The sequence below is a fragment of the Zosterops lateralis genome, assembly GCF_965231275.1.
Source record: "Zosterops lateralis genome assembly, chromosome: 4".
Taxonomy (NCBI): domain Eukaryota; kingdom Metazoa; phylum Chordata; class Aves; order Passeriformes; family Zosteropidae; genus Zosterops; species Zosterops lateralis.
In genome coordinates this window covers 44395784-44416643 of record NC_139765.1, presented here as the reverse complement: position 1 = coordinate 44416643, position 20860 = coordinate 44395784, and the positions used below count along the sequence as shown (strand labels likewise).

The 20860-nt window shown below is 38.7% G+C and overlaps 1 protein-coding gene across 3 annotated transcripts in view; it reads left to right on the top strand.

Annotated features, from left to right (window-relative positions):
* The window catches only part of TMEM117 (transmembrane protein 117), a 181516-nt gene that overhangs the window by 134109 nt on the left and 26547 nt on the right, over positions 1-20860 (top strand). For all 3 annotated transcript variants that reach the window (XM_083858729.1, XM_083858730.1, XM_083858731.1), the window contains exon 6: positions 12293-12452. In XM_083858729.1, the coding sequence (XP_083714855.1) occupies positions 12293-12452 (160 nt within the window). The remainder of the gene's footprint in view (positions 1-12292; positions 12453-20860) is intronic.

Below are 20860 nucleotides of genomic sequence, written 5' to 3'. Positions count from 1 at the left end.
GCACTCCCTGTCAGTCCCTACTGTCTGAGTTCTGCAGTTTCATTCAGCAGTCCAGTAGTACTCCCCTGCCTTAAATCCTGCTGAGGTGTCCTTAGTCCTTTGCATTACTCCTAGATCAACAAAAAACTGTCAGATCTTAGGGCCAAAGAGGCTCTATTACAAGTTATAAACCCCATGGAAATCCACTCAGGACTAAGTCAGGTGAAGTAGACAGGTTAGGAGGAAGAAATAGGTCTAAAATTGAAAGAGGAGGGAATGTCAGCTAAAAGGAAATGGTTTTTGTTCAACATAGAATTATGTGACTGAGATGGTAAATTCTTAGCATTTTAACATTAAGTCTTTCTTGTTAGGATGTTAGAAGTTGAAGAGACCAAGGTTAGAAGGTAAAAGACAACAAATTATATCTGGAGGAAAGGATCTTTGCTTACACTTTGTTGGAAACCCTGCATTAAAACTTGATTGCAGTTTTTTAGGAAAACAAAACCTTTCAAGTAAGCATCACTATTGGTTAAAATTTCATTGATAAATGTTTCTTATCCATGGGAAGGAATTTCTCATCAGAACTAGTGAGAGCCCAGTCTCCTCAGAGTAGCCAAGTAGCATGATGATCCAATCCACATTCACTTTTTTTTGCATAGCAGCTGTGGACAAGGATCTTGGCTGAGTTCCCTGAATATTGCTATTTCTTACAGGATTTATCTGGTTTCTGTTTAATGCAACAATTTGGAAAAGAGTGCAGATTAGTCTCAGGATAGAACACAGGACTTCTGAAATACTGAAAAGTTTGAGGGGGGTAACTATTTCCCGGAAAACTCAAAGTTTACCCAGTATGCATTTGGGCATCTTAGTGAATTTAGCCGTAACAATTCCCAAGTTCCCTTGTGCACTTTTTTCTTGGAAATTTCTAATGTTTATCTCCTACTGAAAAAGTGATGATACTCATATTGTCACAGAGCTGAGCATATGATTATTGGAACAACACTGGCTGTCAGGATGTATTTTGGTGATCTCATTATTAACTTCTTTTTTGTTCTATCTTATTTCTAGTCTTGTACTACTGTTAGATAGGTTAACTTTCCAGGAAGTCAAAATCACATAATTTACATGTGATTTTTCTTTGTTTCTTTCTTAAGAAGACAGGTGTCAGCCTTATATTGGAACTGGCTCAACTTGTGAAAAATAAGGCATATGAACTTTTATTTTCTAGACAACTTTTGAATTGGTATCAATTCTCTTGTCATCCTGTCATTCACTTTCTTGGAGGAGGTTGGCTCCATCTTCTTTCTTACCTCCCCAGAGGCATTTGGTGGGGGGCAGCTGTTAGTTTCTCCCATCCTCCAGGCTCTCTTCATATGACAAGTGCTTCAGCCCTTAACCAGTAAAGCTTTAAAATACTATACTTTTAAAAACTCCACTTTAGTTTATTGGTGTTTTTTATGTATGGTTGGCCAAAAACTGGATGTCATATTCTGGATATGAGCAAAGTAATGTCCCTTGATCTACTGGTTGTGCCTTTGTTATTGCAGCTCTGGACACTGTTGGGACTTCTTTGCTGCCAGCAGACATGCCTGGCATGCACTCAGCTTGCTGTCTACTAATGCCCTTTTATAACTGAGGTAAATTTTATATTATTTGAAAGATATTTGACATAAAAATGTGCTGTTCAGGAAGCAAGACTAAAGTTTTGTTTGTTTGTTTTATGTTGCAGTTGTTTTGGAAATACATTTAATCAAAATATAATGAAGTTGTTAGGTGAAAGACCCTGTATTTATTTAAAATGTTTTGGAAAAAAAATTGAAGAGCAGTTCAAAACAATTGCAATTATATTTTACTGTGATAGAGTTTGCACAGATATAATTATAAAAAGCACAACATCTTGATGAATGAGAAACGATATCCCATAGATATGATGTATGAAGCCTAGAATAATGAGATATTTCTTTTTCCATAGAAATACTGTATAGATAAATTATACACCTAATCTAATATAGAATATAGAAAGCTATTGAACTGTTATATTTAGTTTATTCTCAATTCACAATGTATTTTAAATTTCAGTTGTGGATGTAATATGTTGTCTGAGAAGCCCTGAGAATATAAATGTATACTGTACAGCTCTTCTACCCACTTCTTATAAATGTTTTCTAAGAGTAGGAACATGACAGTATCTGGGCAAGGACTACATGTTTCATATGTTCTGCTTAGATAGAATAAGGTTCCATTTTTATCCTTTATGTTTGTAACACAGAGAATCATAGAAATATTTCTGCTGGGAAAGACCTTTAAGATCATCAAAGTGGTATTGATGCAGGGGATGACTTAACCCTGATGGCCCCTCCATGCTGGGTGAGCCACTGTCCTCATTACTGATGGTTCCACTTGCAGGGTCACGCCTGTTACACCTGGGGAGGGGTGCAGACAGGCCTGCTGCACCAGGCAGGGGCTCGTCACCTTAAGGCACTGTGCTCAGATAGGCAGAAGGAGGGCAGGGAATCCTCCAAACCCTGCATCCTGTCTGCCTGCTGGGCCTGTCCCAGGGAAGGCTGGGTGTGATTCCAGCAGTCTCTCTCTCACTCTCTCTGATACCCCACATCCCACATTCCTGCTCCTGCTGCCATCTGGTGCTGCCATGGGAGCCGGGCACAGCGGGGCAGCAGTGTGTTCCCACCGGAGCTCTGTCTGGGCAGCCGTGCCCCTCGTGGTGGCTGCAGAGGTCAGAGGGCCATGGCGTTCTGCTGGGGGGATGCCACTGCTCCCTGGTTGAGCCGCAGGGCTAAAGTGCCCTTTCTGCACATCCTTCCATGACGAGTGCTGCCTGAACTGACACTCCACTCCCTGCCTGTGTCCCACCCTGCTGGCATCACTCCTGGTCACTGCTGCTCCCGTGGGCTTCTTTCATACATGGGAAGGCCTGGGTGCTGGTGCTCCTGGCTCTGTCCTGGTCCTGTCAGCAGCTGTAATGGTATTTGAGGGCTCTTGGCAGCTCTCGTCTCCCTCTGAGGTTCCCCCAGTTTGGGAATTGTGCTGGCTCTGGAGCTGCTTCATTGGTGACTGAGTGATACTGTTATTATCACACATACCATGGGAAATTTTATGGGGTCTGTTCTTGGTTTTTTTCCAAAAACTTGCAATGATAATTTGAAGACTGCTACATCAAAATTCTATGTTAAATAATTTCAATTTTCTAAAATATTTTTTAAAAGCAAGTAAACCTCAACTTTTTAGTGACTGCTTTTGACAGTTTCTAAATACAAATTTTCCATTCTTTTATTTAAATATTAGTGTTGTTAATAGCTGCATGAAATATCTTTGGTTTTAAATTCAAAAATTTAAAGGCTTTTAATTGTTTTCTTTAAAGAAATTAAAAGATAAGGAACTGACTTCAGTTTTGAGATTCAGCTCTGGGTTCATATATCTGGTGTTTATGTGTTGATCATGGCTATCAACCTGCCAGCACCAACTACAGCTAATGGAGCCCTGGCCAATGCAGATGATGGTCATTCCGCTTGCCACAAGAAGAAATTTATCTGTAGTCACCTGCATAATTTTCCAGACCCTCTCTTTTGAATAAAGATGGGATTCAGGTCCCTAAACACAGGCATTGACTGCAACTTGAAGTGCTTTGGTGTAATGAAATAGTGCACTTAACTAACCCATATATAAAATAATATATTTTTAAAAAAAAGATAAGGTTTTTTGCTTGGATCTAGACAAAATGTAGCAGATCTCACTGTGATTTGGGAAAAAAATTGGTTAACTTTAATGAAGAAAAGAAAAGAAATAGGAGTCAAGAAGATTCTGAAGGAAACATTCAGAGTGTTGTTTATATAGTAAAACATTGATCACATTTAAAGTTCCAATAATGGTGAAATAAACTGTGAACACAAACAATGCAAGTAAATTCAGCAATTGAGAAGTAATTATTTATTAATGAAAGAATCAGTTTATTAATGAATTAATTGTTACCACTTTTCTGACTTAGATGTTTTCAATTATGTCTTCCGAAAATCAATCTGTTTGTCTTAAATCAATCATCTAGAAATCCAAATAATGCAGATCATAGACAGGATTGAAAATGTGGTGTGAAATCCACACTTACACTCTTCCTTGTTTCTAAAACTAGAATTCAATAATGTGTCTCAATTCACAAAAATCAAGGAGGTGTTGAGATATACTTCTAGCTCTAGATCTGAAAAGCTTAATTTTAGGCTTTTAGAATAGCATTTCAATTACCATCTTAATGCATTTGAAATAGGTTTTTCCTTCTAAATGTTAAAACATATATCTTTTCCATTTCAAAAGTTTTTTCCTGTTCTGTGTTACAATGAATTTAAGACTTTACTGACTATTTCATGATAACTGAGAAATGGAGGCCAATAACATCTTCTTCTCACAACTAGTTTCTAGCAGTTGTTGAGGATGCTGGAAACATGAAAGCCTAAGTCCCTGTTTTGTATGTTTTGGCATATGATCCCATGTCTTGCTACTATGATGAACAGCCTTTATCTCACTCTTACCAGGGACTGGGAATAACTAAGCACTAAGATACTTGGGTGTAGGAAATCTCCAGAGAACCGTTGACTCATGTCATGACTAATGTTGGCTCACGCGTACTAAGTAGACCAGCTCCAGCTAGAGAGTCTGAACAAATAGTACCCTGTACCATGTGAAAATCTTCTTGTTATTGCATCCAGCAATTAACACTAATATTATAATAGCTGGTCTGACCTACTCAGAACAGGTAGTGACCTCTGCACTGTCCATCTGTACATTTTGTGTCACTGAGATGCTGCCCTAGCTCTTCAACCATAATGTGGTGCAGGAATTGTGCCTGGTTCTGACACAGCTTCCCTCACATTACAGAAATCATCCCTTTCAAAGGTAAATTTTGCATATTGATGAACGGCCCTTGTCTGAATATAAACCGTTTTTGCTGAAAAATTGCCAGGCAGGTCTATCCTAAGGCACATTTGATGCTCCAAAAATATATTTTAAAATCTTGTTTCCGTTATTTTTTGAGCAGCTGTCTTCCACTCCCCATTCCATTGATAAAATAAGTAATGTATCCATCTGAAAGTAAAACAAAAAAAATGGCTTCTCTTTCTCATAGAATTGTGTTTGGTTTTCTATTTTGGTTCAGTTTTTTTCCAAATACTTTTTGCTGGAATTAAGCAATTAACTTTTAACTTTGGAAGTTGAACATGGAATTCCTTGGAAATTATTTATGTGAGTTTTGCACTACCTTGCATATGATATGTGGTGATCAAAAATGTTTTTTAGAAGTAAGACCATGAACTTTCAGAAACTGTTTTTGCTTTTCTGTATCACAGATAGGAAATGGCATTTGAAACATAAAGCTTATGGTGCTGAGTTTAATTTAAATGAGCTGCTGTTTGAAATAGATAACGCTTTCATTTTAGTAAATTAATGGTGTGGCAAAAGGAATCTCAAAGATGCTTCTACCTGTAAAAAAAAATAAATTATGCTCTCTAGAATTCTGATATTGCACCATGTGATTACCTTACCTAATCTTATTAATTTTATTACATGAAACATAGCAAAATTTTTCCTTTATATATTAACATAAATGTAATTTCAGGCCTTATACAAATCTTTGTGCAAAAATCATAAATAGCTCTGGAATCATATTGATGCACTCTAATAAAATCAAAACAGTTACAGTCAAAAGATAGATGTAAAGCAAGGTTTGTGGGAAAGGTTGTTGAGGTTAAGTTAGCTCCAGGAACATCTGGGGCTGGAAAAGGGAAGACAAGGCGATCCTGGCAAGGCCCTCCTCCACTTTTTTTCATCTGGAAAACCCATAGGATTCGCTTACTGTTAGGGCTTAAACTGGGGTTGTGGTTAGGGTTTAGTGTTCAGCTTAGGGTTAGGGTTGAGAGAGTCAAAGTGCCTAGAACTCCATGAACACTGGCTCTGGAAAAGCCATGCCAATGTGATCCCAGCAAGGCCCCAACCTTGCTCCTACATATTTCTGAACTTGAAGCTCATTTTATAGGGTTAGGGCTGGCCTAGTGCTGGGGTTGGGGTTAGACTTAGTGTTAACCTTAGGATTAGAGAGAGTCAAAGAGCCTACAGGTCCAGGAACACTGGGGCTGGAAAAGGCATGCCTACATGATCCCTGCAAGGCCCCAGCCTTGCTGGTCCTCCATTTTTCTGATCTGGAAAACCCACAGGATTTTGTTAGGTTTAGAGTTGAAGCTGGGGTTAGGGTTAGGGCTATACTTGGGTTTAGGGTTAAGATTGAGAGATTCAAAGGGCCTCAAGCTCTAGGGACACTCTGGCTGGAAAAGGTATGCCAAATCTATCCCATCAAGGCCCCAGCCTTGCTGCTCCTACATCTTTCTGATCTGGAAAACCCATAGTGTTAGTAAGTGAATAGATAAAAAAGCAGAGAAAACAATTCCAATTTTGCCACCTCAGATAATCCTTTATACTCTGCAGTGTCCAATTTCTTGAGCTCACCAGTCAGAATGAAAAGAAGCATTGTTTAGAAGACTTTGCTGGGAATGTATGGTTATCCACATGTGCAGCATCTGCTATTGATGAGTACTTATGAGCCATACACAACACAGAGAGTGTTTCAAAGCAGGTGTTCCAGAACTGGTAGTTACTGACAAATGCTGAATTACTTACACATTACTTTCAACAGGACAGAAGTCAGGCATACACTATTGTGGTGACAAGGACTTAAAAAGTAATGTATTCAACATTTGATATATAAACCATTTTATTGTAATTGATATTTAACTTCCGATAATTAAGTCTCATTGATGGTAATCTGCATTAGCATAATTTCTCCCATTTATTCATGCCTGCAGAGCATGCCATGGGGAGTGTGCTGCTCTGAAATCTGACAACAGTATTGCTCCATATCTCTGCCACATACTTGTCTCCATCAGGATCAAACACCTTATTTTAACAAAAGAGGTCAAATGTAATTAACTCTCAAAATATTCCTAGATTTCTAGGGTCTCTGTGTATTACCAATTCACTTCAGTAGCACATTGGACCGCCCAGTTATCTCCACCTGCCCTTTGGTTAATGGTATGGATTACTCTGGGGTGCACTAGTGAGATTTCCTCTGGATACATCTGAAGTGGACACTGATTTCTGGGATCTCACCTGGTGTGCTTAAGTTATGGATGTATGCTCAGATCAGTCCACAGGACACAAACACTGTAAATGTGGGATCCTCAGCACCAGCTATGTCACTCTGTGGCACTGCAGTAGTTGCTGATAAACACAGAAATCTTGAGTCCCTGCTCTCACTTCTTTCAGAGCACTGTCCCATGTGGGCAGAAGAACAGTGGCCAGCTGGAGGTTTGAAGTTATGCTGCTCCAGAGAACACAGATGCTTTTCACCACCAGAGCATCTGTCCCCTATATTTCCCTAACTGCAGAAGTGGTTCTGACACCAAGCAACAGGCAGACTAAATATTTTATTTTGAATGGGCTTAGAGTTGCTATTTTTGACAGATTAAATAACAGAGGCCTTCTTAATTAAAACAAGTGAAATAAAAAGTGTTGGCATTTGTATATGAACATCTGCAGTAGCATTGTTCTTTATAGTTATTGTACACTGTGCAACTGTATATTTGGCCAGTGCTGATGCTGAGATTAAAAATTACGTAGAGTATTTGACTCAATGGATGATCTTTTTTTCCTGAGGACTGGAAAGCCTTTTTAAATATGAAGAGCAGTAAAATTTCTTGTTCCCTTTATGTATCTGTTTTCACAGGATATTTGCAACTGTTTGGGTTTATTCATGAGAAACTATCAAGGCAATCAGTGCCAGTGCAGTTGCATTCCACAGCAGAGTGAGGGATTGTGACATATAGGGGGTGGTTTGGTTTCTGAGTTGGGGAAACCCCAGGAAAGTGCAGAGACATGCCAGGAACTGGCAGTGTGATGTGGATGGGACAGCAATAATGGCAGACACCCCACTCCCATGAAGGGCAACCCTCAGGACCATGACTGACCAGTTTATTTGGTCCTGCTAATGTGTCCCATTGCAAATGAACATTGTGTTAAGCAATACTTGGAATCCTTGTTAACAATGTTTAATGTAAATGACCTACCTTAGTGACAATTATGTGTGAAATTATGATGAAAAGTTCTCAAAATGCTGTGTCATACAAATCTAAAACTATTTTTGACTAAGCACAGGTAGGCTTTTATTCTGGAAAAGGTGTAGTCAAAGGGCAAGATAACACTTTTTGCCTCTTGCAAAGGACAAAATGAAAATAAGGAAAATAACTAACGTTTGTCTTTCATCTCTTCAGTTGGTCTTAACAGAACCCTTACTATCTGATCATCTGAGCTGTTGCAAAAGATTTCGTTGAGGGTCATGTAAGACAAGAAAATTCTAAATCTGTCTAAAAATGAGCAGCTCATAGTCACAAGTAAGGGGAAGGTAGTGTTGTGCAAAGAATTTTTTTTACCCTTTGAATGAAAAACTTCATTTTCCTTATGTTACAGTTTGAGAAATGAGGTTCCATCACAGACCAGAATCCATTTTTGATATACTTTACCCTGCTGATTTAGACATGAAGAATCCTGAGACACAGATTGGAAACAGTTCTTGTTTCCACAACATTAAATGTTTTGTGAACATGTGTACATGTATTAGCTTGGTTTTTATCTTTCCAGGGACAAATTCTGGATTGTTCAGTTTTTCTCTCAGTGCATACAAATAACAGACTGATTCCTGAAGGTGTGGTTGTATGAAGTCAAAGATATTTCTGGTGTAGGTTTGGAGGGGATGCACTATTAATGGTTCTGTGGTACTGCCTTAGAGCTGCAAGAGAACGAGTTGTGGCCTTATGGGCTCTGCTTAGGAGCTCCTGATGAGAGAGGTAGGACATGCTAAACAGCATAAGACAGTGTCTCCAAGCATCCAGGACATAAGATCACAGCAGTTCATTGTGTTTTCTCTCTGCAAGGTTTAGGTTGTGACCCTGTCTGCCACGAGGCAACCACCACCAGTGACTAAAACCTGCTCAGGTCTGGTCCATGTGGTTCACAACCTCTCATAATGTATAATATGCTGAATGGTACTTTTAAAGTTGGTCAGTTTGGTCAAAGCTTATAGTGCAAGGAAGTGTTGTGGAAAGGGGCAGAAAGGAAGATGCATCTGTTTTGGACCTTGGCAAGTTTTTGAGAACCAGATTAGTCTTCTGTTGACAAATGGGCCAGTAGAATGGATTCAGTTTGGCATGAGTCATTAGGTTTGACAAATTCAAGTGCAAACTCAATCCTGGCAATCAAAGATTACTATACAGATATAGTCTAAAAAATTGCCTATTTTTTGAAAGGTTTCTGGCAGTAAAAGTTTTCATTCAGCCTCCTCCTTTTTATCCCTCTCCCCATTTCTGTGTAGCACTGGGGATTTTAAATAATTGCTGTCAGTGATAAGCACAGTAGTGACTTTTGTGGATCTACCTAATAATTTTAACTATTCAGTATGCTTTTGGTCTGGACAGTGTTTATTTGCACTCTTAAGGAGTATGCAGTAGGTTGTAAAATGTGTGTTATTGCAGCTGAATAGGTGTTCAGGGCACATAATCATTCAATACAGCAAGCTAGGATTAGAAGTGAAATATAAAAGTGTATTTCCTTCATGAACTAGAGACAGAAATTGCATTTCTTTATGCCTGGTACAGAGAAGAGTCAGTCCTCTCTTGCCCGTCACCTTGTAGCCTTTCCCCTTCTGTAATGAGGAGAGGTCCTGCCAGCAATGTGGTGAATAGTTTGACTGAGCTCTTTCTCAGTAATGTGCATTGCAGAATAAAGGGCAAACTATACTGGGCTTGATATTGCAGGGCAGCTCACATTGGTTTATCCAATGCAAGTTATGTCAAGTTAAATGAAATACTCATCTTTTTTTCTTAATCTCCAGGACACTGTACTTTCACAAGAAGCGAACTGAACCATAACCCAAACAAGCTCAGTTAATAATAACTCCAAAAGCATGTATTGAATGTCTTGCTGTGTTCCAGTATCATAGGTCAAAAATACAACTGATTACTAATTACTCTGTTTAATGCAACCATTTTGAAAGTCTGTTTCTAACCTTTTTTGTTGATCTCACATTTTCTTATTCTATTAGCAGCCCATTTTCTGCTCCCTTCCCTCCCTATTTGACGTTTCAGAATGAATAACAAAGCAGTTTTCTAAGTGCATATGCATTTCCTCAAGGAAATCAGGACTTGAGCACACACATCGGTCTTTGCATGCATGCCAACAAAGTATGAATAAAAATATGCCTGCCTTTGCTTGCCTACATGCCAAAGTCTGACCTTCCATGCTTTGAACTCTTGCTCCAAAATGCAAATGTATAATTCAAGAGGACTGAGGCAGAATAGTCTTGAGCATAACTTCTGGGTATATGCTTCCTATAGCAAAATACTCAGATTTGAATTATGGTTTTAAACTTCCTCTGCTCCAGGAGAGGTGGTTCCACAGAAAGAGGTCAAGGAAAATGAGGGTGCCTAGTGGCTGGGGGAGTCTGCCTTGGCCAGCAGACAAGTGCTGAGGATAGCTTGCTTTCTGAAGAATCTTTCAGGCAAAGTAAGAACATTAACCATGAAAATTTCAGATATGAAGGTGAAATAAATAGGAAAAAACACCTTTGTTTGTCTCGAGAGGCTATATGCAAGAGTCTTGCCAAAGTAAACTGTTCTATATATGTGCCAAAGTAGAGCTTGTAAAAAAGCCAGTCAGGTTCAGGTACTGACCATTGAAATGGTAGCTAAGGAAATGTTTTGGAATAAGAAGGCTTGACTATTGCTAAGGTCTAATTACATCTAATATTCCTCATTCGTTGTTTTTTTTTCTTGCCTAGGTGCTCGTAATTCTTTCGAGGGAAATTGTTAGGGTGTCAGCCATAGTGTTGCATGTAACTGGGTTAATTTATTAAGAACCAAAATAAATGTTCCAAGGTAAACCTGGTAACAATCAAGTAATTTTGTGTCTCATTACATTCTGAAGACGTGCAGCCCATCATGCTACAGAGGAATGATGTTTAGGAGTCCAAATGTATTATATTATTGCCTATGTGCTTATTTGTTTTCCCTTCCTCACAGATACAGATGAGGCTGCTGTATAAAAAGAAATGCATACAGACTGGAAGTCTGTGACTGCTGGTGTGCAGATTATTTTTTTCCCTCTGCTCAGTATTTGTCCTGTTTGGAAGTGTCATGGGAAATATTATTCACTTTATTTTACAACCCTTGGTAGCTGAAGAAAATGAGATGTTATTGCTGTGGAAAAAAAAATCCTGCCACAATTATTTAGCCAAGAGCATGCATTCAGATTTTGATATGCCACTATTATAGCATAGACTTACTGGCAGCCATGGCTACTGAAAGAAGCCTTGCTCACCCTTTAATTACCAGCTAAATTTTCCAGCTTCCATGGAACCAGAAATTCAATCAGTCACTGCTGCCAACTCTGTAAGATATTACTGAAGTGCTGCTGGAAATGATGCAGAGGTATTTTGCAGGGATATCTTAGAAAGAGATTTTCTTAAATACTGTGTTTCAGAACTGTGTGAATTAGTCAAATGTATCTTCTGGAATTCTTGTAGCATTTATACAGAAGCTTTAGCACTTTTGTGATTCACTCTTCACTGACTTCTCAGAAAAGTCGTAAAATTGTTGAGAACTTTTACAAAGGGCATCTTAGAAAACACAAAGCAAAATCTTTCTACAATCTCCAGAATTTTCTAAAAATTATTTCAGTGCATTGATTTTTTTTTTTATGGAGATATGTTTCTGTATAAAAATTAGACTTCATAGTTAGTGGGTTGTAGCTCCTATAGCTTAGAAGAGATTTTCAAAGGTTCTAATGTATTTGGTGTCTTAGACAATGTTCTCTGAATTTGTTGATTTGAATTTGGCCTAGATCATGCAGGCCTTGGTGCATTCTACTTCTCTCTTATTTTACTTTGATTTTTTTTTTTATTTTACTTTACTCTGATTTTCATCTTCAGTGAAAAATACAGAACGAAGAACCAGAGTGATATACTCCAGCTAATTTTGCAACATGCTTAGAACTAGCTACTAAATTTATTTTCACTAAGGAAACAGCTGACTGCTTTCTTTTTAAAATTAAAATATTTGTTTGTGCACTTTATTTTCTTTAGCCTGTTTCCATCAGTGGAAAAGTACTGATAAAATACTAGTTGACTGTTAGAAGACAGATAAAATAGAATGATGCATCTTCATTGCTATCGTATTCTCTCTGAACTATTTTTTCTTCTTCCTTCCAGGACAGTTCTGTTTACTCTGACCTCTGTAGTTGTGCTTGTCATCACTACTGACTGGATCAGCTGGGACAAGCTGAATCGTGGATTTCTGCCAAGTGATGAGGTCTCAAGAGCCTTCTTGGCTTCTTTCATCTTGGTGTTTGACCTTCTTATTGTCATGCAGGTACACTCTCCTAATGTTCCACTCAGGCTGTTGAGGCTGCCTAGTCTCTAGGCAAATGGTGTTTAGCTAAGGCCTCTAGAGCAAATGGTGTTTAGCTAAGGCTACAAAAAGGTAAATAAATGTTTAATTTGCAATCACTATTAGTAAGGGCATTTTCTAACATCATTCTCAGTGACTTTTCAAAAAAGAGCTCTGGCCTTTTATTGTGAAAATATTGCTGATTTCTCCTCTTAGGATGCTGGGTAAGAACTGCATGACTTTCCAAATTAGAAAGTGTTTTCTACAAAAATTACATCAGGAAATGAAACAGAAGCTGGTTGTTTTGTAAATTCAAATCTTCTCTTAGAAATATGAGATAAATTCAGACAAACAAGAAGAAAATACTTCCGTATTTCAAGCATTTATGATATTAGGTATACATACATGAAGATTCAGATTTCCACTTTTACATGAAAATTTTGTTACTTGATGACAGGTCCTCATAGTGTAATGACTTCTGGTTGAAAGCTTAACTGGAGAGATGATTCAGTGTAATCTGCCTGATTTCTGCTCCTTTGGATCTAGCTGCTAAGAAAGGAATTTGGGTCACAAGTATGTGGCCAAAAACCTTCTTCATGTGATGCTATGCTCTCCCCTTCGCATTTGTATGTGGTTTGAGCCTGGTGTGAATAGTTCACCCGAAGGTCTGTGAAAAATTATGTTATTTGAGCTGAGGCAAGGAAGAAGAACGTTGGAGGCCCATGACTTTGCTCTTAGTCCTAGACATGTTAGACTGTTGAACTGAAGGTCAGCAAAGAATATGAGAAGAACCAATGAGAACTCTGCCAGTACACAGCATTTCTGAGACACTCAGTTCTCTTTAAAAATCTGTCTATTACTTGAGTAATTATCGTAGAGATGACACTGGAGGCACTCAGATTTTATCACTGCTGTACTAGAGTGCATAGAGTCCTATAGTTCAGTTTTGTTTTCCAGCATTCAACACTATTCAGTGCTCACTGTGGTTAATGGTTAGAACTGGGAGGATAAGAAAGGAAATACTGTTTTTCTCATAATACTGCTTTTCTTGTAAGGTTTCTAGTGCTTTGTTTTCTCTGCCTTTGAATTTTACATTTTGTTTGATGTTTCAAAAAGATTCAAAGGAATGTATAATAAATGATTGTACTTTACAGAGCTGTAATGAAAGTGTGAATGAAAATGCAGGATGTATCAAGCTATACTGAATTTGATATTGTATATAGAAAAACAGAGCTGTCTTCATATAAAATAACTATTTAACCATCCTTTTGGCTCTGAAAAATTAAATTCTGGTATTTTGACCTTGGAGGTGTTAAATATAGAAAAAAGTCTTATGTGAAACAGCTTGTCCTGAGCACCCCTTTATATTTTTATAACTCAAAGCAAGAGGCTCTTTTTAATTGCAATTCTAAGTGATATTTGTGTGATGGAGTTATTTATTTATTTACTTGAAGTTATTTATTTGGACTGTGAAAATGTGTTGGCATGTTTTATTTACAATGTAGTTTTAGCATTACTTTTGCAATAATCTCATGTTGAGAGAGCAAAGTATTACATCACACAGAATCGCAGAATGGACAGACAAAGTTGGAAGGGACCAGAGTGGGACATCTGGCCCAACCTCCCTGCTCAAGCAGAGTCATCCTAGGATGCTTTGCACAGGATGGCATCCAGACAGTTCTGGAATATCTCCAGTGAGGGAGACTCCACAACCTCTCTGGGCAATCTGTTCCAGTGCTTGATCACCTGCACAGTAAAGTTCTTCCTCATATTCAGGTAGAACTTCCTGTGCATCAGTTTCTGTCCATTACCTCTTGTTCTATTGCTTGGCAGGAGCCCAGCTCCTTCCTTTTGACACTTTCCCTTCAGATACTGACAGACATTGATAAGGTCGTGTCTCAGAGGTGAACTTAGCAATAAGGGCAGGTGACCAGTGATGGGTTTTTCAGATGAGTCAGGGTAGATGGAAATTCACCTTTAATAAAACTGATGACAGATCCAGCTCAATTACTGGTGCAGGTTTTACAGGGAGGAACCATATACCCTGGACTACTTTTGCAGAATTATGTGGAGTGTTTCATTCCACTCAGAGTATATTGCTCTTCCCAGCAGATTTTAGACACGCCTGTCAAACAGCATTACAAAAATGGATAACCATTTTGAAGACACACTTGTACTCAGCTAATTGTGCAATGTTTGCCAAAGAATCCTGCTGTGAGGGCTGGCTCTGTTGAAGTGTATCTTCCGTGGTCTGCAGATCTCTGAAGGAGAAGGGACAGGTTCAAGTGAGGTGACTTTGGGAGAAACCTTTCTGTAGCAAGTAATAGATTTTTCTTCCTGCAGTCTCTCACACAGTAAAGACCCTCTATTTTTGTCCTTTCTACATCCTCATCTATCTATGGATCTTGAAAGGGTTCCTTATCAGTATTTATGTAAAATATTCAAAAATAATCATGAAAATATAAGTGAATTAAAGGACTAGAAAGAAACAGTCTTGATCTACAGCTTCACTTTATTTGTACTTACTGTGAAATTCAAGTGACATACCTGAGTAATCCCTAAATACCATTTAACCAAAAAATTTATAATGTCTCATGCCATTATTGGCACCATGGCATTTCTTTGTGGGTCAGATTTGGATATTGTCTGTCCTAGATTTCTTTTGTTGAATCTGCCTCTACAGCTGCTACTTATGGATTTATAGTTACATTGAATTCCTCAGTCTCAAAGTGCTGGTTTTTTGCCCTGAGAGTCACTGCTTTGAGTGATATCAAGTCTCTCTCCTTACAATTTTGAGCACAGAACAGTAGCTCTCTTGAGCTCCACTTTCATCTATCAGGCATCTGTTTTTTCTCAATTTTCCTGTATCATCTCTGTGATGGGTAACAAGGGACTGAGTTATTTGTACTAAGAGGGACAAGTTAATGTGGTCCCAGAAATGGCCAGCTCAGGAGCAAGCACACAGAAATGGAGTCTTACAGAGTGAAATGTCCCTGCCCATCTCCTGGCAGGGAAGTGAGGTTCTGAGTAACCAGGGCATGGAGCCTCCACACCTCCACTTTGTTGTTTTCTGAGGACAAGGCAAAGAGAATGGAAATGTATTGTACTTACAGGTCAGAGAATGAAATAAAACATTGGTAATCCAATGGTTTTATTTTAAAGGAAAACATTTTAATGAAAATGTAGGTACTATCTAGTAAAAGGGTGATGAGGGGCAAAAACCACTGATATGTGTAATTAAAACACAGAATTTTCTGTTGAAATATTTTCAATATCTAGTGAGATATATAAATTCCTTCTAAAAATCCTTAAAACATTTTGGCCCCTTGACAGACCCCACTATAAAGTACAGTTTATTTCTTCAAGTCTTTCAGTTACTTTGGGACTAAGAAAATTTTAAGAAAAATAATTTTCTGCTGAGAAAAGATGGGTGTATTTTGTCCCTTATTGCCTGTCCCTACATTATATACCTCACCATTTTAACAAGCTGTCTGGTTTTTCTTGCAGTGTTATCATTCTGTGCTTGTCTAGTTTGATAACTGGCACCATTATTTTATGCTGTGGATTTTATTAAACAAGACATGTGAAGTAAATTATTTTTAAGTACATTTCATTCTTTATACTGATTGCAGATGGTTAAATCTTGCTCGAATACATTATTTTTATCTCAGGCATTATAAATTCAGCTTCAGTGTTTTCTTCAGCTGCTGTAACTTGGTGTATTTGCTGACCTGAATCCTCTTGTGCCAATTTATACTGGCTGAGGGCTGAGCCCTTTTTTTAGCTCTGTCACTTACTTCCTCATTTGCAGAAGAGGAACAACTGTAGTTCTTTTCTTTCACTAGTTGTGTGATTGTTCTGCTTAAGCCCCCAAGGTGCTCAGTGAAGGAGGCTGTCTGACTTGGTACAGCTTCTAGTGTAATCAGGCACCAGTCCCAGCTGGAGCCTCTTGGCTCTGAGATGACTACACACAAAATGAATTAGCTGAAAAAGCTTCCCATTTGTCACAGTCATTCCTTTTTACCCTGACAATGGGTATATGCCATACATGTGACACTGAGGCTTCTTTGGCAGTGCAGGTATTTGCCTGAAATAACAATGCAATTGTCTAAAAGTAGACCCAGCATTTTCACATACTGCCCTTGGAAACCAATATATCCAGCCCAAATTCACGGAAAAACATGCACTTATAGGAACAAGAAAATCTGGGAATTGTTTGCAAATCTTTCACAGGACTATTTTCATCTTTAATAGCAAAGAGAGCCTTTTCATAGATTCTGGTGTAATCGGAGTGTGATAGGCTTTTTTACTACTGGGTGTATGTGTAAGAAATGTTACATTGCTTAAGAGTGTATTGGAGTGATTTATGTTGATGTAACACTAATGGTGACATTCAAATAATTTCAACTCTACATTTCCAGCAATGCTCTGGAATGTATTATTTGACTGTAGAAATCTGCTTTGTTATGAGTTACACAGGTTTTTGCCTGAAAATGAAAAATCTGAGATGAGACTGAACAGGTTCAGCTGCTTTCTAAGTAATAGAATTGCTTGCAATTTTTAAATGCAAGCTGTGCATTGAAAAGAGAAAGATAAACCCCAGTTTGCCATCATTAGAGAGAGCACTGCCTTGGTGGCAAGTTTTATGCCCATCCATATCTTACATTTAGCTACATGACATATTGAACATACAGGATTTACAAACAGGTTGGACAGAGCATACAGATCCACTCATCAATAATACTGAGTTCAAGTAAGAAGAGGGAGCCAGACCAGCTTGGTTGCTCTTAATCTAGAGAGGAAAACAAACAATAATATGCTTGATATTGTTAGTCTAGCTGAGTTATTTCTGCAAAACTGATTGAACAGCAAATGTTTATACTTCCTCAAAAAGTTTGAAGCCTGTAAAGCTTCTGCTTTTATTTTTATAACAAAACAGACATATTTAATCACTGAGTGTCTTGAGATACCAAATACATTAGATATTTTTTGCATCTGTTAGAATCCAGACTTTACTGAGCCCATCCATAAATAATTAATTTTCATATGTATAGACGAGAGGAGGTATTCCCTAGTGCTTTTAGTGATTTGAAATTATAGGTTGTGATGTTTTCTGATAGTTGAAACTATCACTTAATTACTCAGCTGTACTGTGTTTGGCATCTTGTCCCTGTGGGTCGTAGGTGTTGTGTGTGACCTTTGGTCAACCAGGTTTCTAGTTTCCAGGTCAGAAGCTAAAAAGATTCCTTCTTCTGGAATCTGACCATGTTTGCTTCTCTGTTGTGTAATGCTTTTTAGGGAAAGGAGATTCTCCAGAATCACATCGGGTCTAACAGATAGATTGGCCACCAGCACTGCATAACACAGTGTAATTTCTGTGGTTTCCACTGGAGCAGCAAAACAACTAAATCAACATGCCTATGGAGTCTCCCAAATAGTCTCAGTAGTATCCTGCAGCTGACTTTGGACTGTACTATGCCTCAGCTGGTCCCCAAATAATTAACCTCTCTTTATCTCTTCCTAGTACCCAGATAGTATTTACAATATAATTTTTTCATTAAGATTCCTTAATGCCTGAGCCAATGGGTGCTGTAGGCATATCTACATGTCACTCTTGTTGGAGTGGTACAAGCAGAGACAAAGGTAATGTTGATCAAACTGGGAAAGAGCTGTAGTTTTCACCTCACTCTCCCCAACACTTTTTTGATTGCTGCAGTAGCCAGTAATGCTGAACTTGTCTTGATACCTCTAATGCCAGAATGACACAGCCTCAGGTAGTGTGTGATTGGTACCATGTGCTTTCATCTCCCACTTCATTAGCAGAGAGGGCAGCTACAGGCATGGAGGGGCCTCTCCATTAGCAACCAATGCAAGGTGGAGCTGTCACAACTTCTGAAATCAGTCACAGCGGGCATGGAATCCATTTCTCCCTGGATGAAAATAGCTGAATTAAAGAGCTGCTTTCAGGACTGGCTCTGGGGAAGGCAGCATATGTCCTAAGGCAGCCCAATGCTGGGAGTGGTTTGAAGCACTTATGAGGGCCGTAAGGGAGAAAGGAAGGCAGCAGTCACGGCTGCAGCTCCAAGCCTGGCCACCTCCAGCTCATAGCAGACATTTGCAAGCAGCTCCCTGTCTCTGCATAAAGATCATGGTGGCAGCAGGATAGTCCTGGTGTGCAGGGTATCATGTCAGCAGAGAGAAAGACTTGAAATGGACTTAATCCCCTGAAATGGTCTCCCTCCATCCAACTGCACTGTATGATGCACCAGAGGCAGAGGGGGAGGCACAGAAAAAAGGGAGTTGCTAATGGTGGTGCCCCTTTCCCAGGAAAGTACTTATGGTGTCAGTGACCCAACCCTGGCAGGGCTGCTTTTCTGCTGTGGCGAGCCAAATTTGGCCATCACCTTCAAGAAGCTTTTACTCCATCCTAGCTAAGTCTGTTTCCATCTCTTTTTCAACAACCGTAGAAGACTTCTGGAGCATTGCACTTCTCAATGAATTCATGGCTTGCACCCCTGCTAGCATTAATTTAGTGTTACAGTCAGTCAGAAGACTGTACTGTAGTTGTGATGGCTGGTAATGGTAATTTTGTCTGTGATTTTATTTCATCTTTCAGGAGAGACATTGAAGCTCTTCCTTTCATATAAACCCAGCTTGAATTTCACTCTCCAGCAGTTCTCACTGAGCTTTGCTGTGATGTTGTTTCCCGCATCACGTACCACACAAGGAATTAAATGATGGAAATGCGTGGCTAGGTAATCCATTCTATTGACTGTAGATGAAAATGAAAAAACAGCGTACATCACTTTCTAATGTATCTCACTATGGATTTAAGGATATAATCCCATAATCCTTCTTGGATGGCTCTTTACTTTTAGTTTCGCTCAGGTAGTTTTTTGGGCTTGACTATATACAATGTGCAGCACACATTTGGTCTATAATGAAATTTCATTTCACTTCAGAACTGTGTGCCCAAAATGGAGAAACAAATAATTCTCAACAGCACTGCTGATCCCATGTATAGCACACAATCTATTAAGGAGTAGGTGGCAGAAAAGAAGTGATTAAGTGATCTGCTTTATCAGACAGCTAGAGTTAGAGGAAACCAAAAAGATTATTGTTCCATGTCAGGAATGTGAGTGTACATTTTTATGGTCTTGTTTTAGCCTGCTTTTTGCAGACTGTGTGTTGGAGAAAGCTACTCAGACTTCCCTGACTGTGCTGGGTGACATTTCTGAAGGCAGCTGCTTGGTAGTGCCCCAGCCACCTGCAATTGCCACCTCCCAGGCAAGAACTGCAGCATGTTTTTTTGGCTGTAAGTTGTGCTTTTGTCCTGAGCTTAAGCTGAAAAGCAATAGCTACGTCTTCTGAATGAATGTTAAATACCCTTGGGGATGTTTCTGGCATCTGGGCCAAACAATTACTGCACTAATCTAAATTACACAAACTTACTGTTTCTCAAGGTCAGGCTGCAAAGATTTTTGAATTTGAACAATGTGTTCTAAATACAGGGGATTAGAGAAAGAAAAGCATCATACAAACAAGCCTAATATCAGAAATGAGCAGATGATAATTTAAGCAACACAAATACAGTGACACGTAAAAAATGGTGTTAAAAATGTGACAACACCACTGAAGCTGCAGAATCATGCATTCAGGAATTAGGAGATGTCAAAATTAAGTCATTAGTATAAACTTTTCACCCTTATTTTCTGCGTGCATTATGATACAATCTTTAATTATCTATTCACATTCCACTTTTCCACAGGATCTCTTTCTCACTTGCTGCACTGGATGAATGGTGTTCACTTAATGAGTAGCTATTCAATATTTTGGTTTACCTTTTCTGTGCAGCCTGTGGCCCCAGGCCTTACTTACTGCACATGATTGGAACCTTGATATGAAGATGAAATCACTCATTTCCTTGTGGACTTTTTTTGTGACACTCATCGCTGTATTTCCTAAGGGCTTCTGAAGCATTAATGTATTTATCTTCACAACAGCCTTCACAACAGCAGTATTATTGTCCATTATTGTCCACATTTTATACTAAGGCACAAAGAAATTAAAGTCAATGGGCCCCTATTTTGAGATGTCTGAGGACATTATGAGGACATATTATTACCCATCTCTTATCTGAGTAGTTACCTAATTGAGGGAGGAGGGTCTAGCGTATTATTTCATTAGTAACAGACAGAGCCACATATTTACTTGATGTAATCCTATATATTATTATATTGACATCTCTGTTTCTCTTGTAGCATTCAAATGATTTAAAAAGCAGTTTCTTTGCTTGCTTTGAATAATGGCTATAATCATGTTGTATATCTAGCTCCATAAAAAGTCTGGAGTCTGTTACTTTTTTACGCTGGTCTTAAAGGACAGTGCAG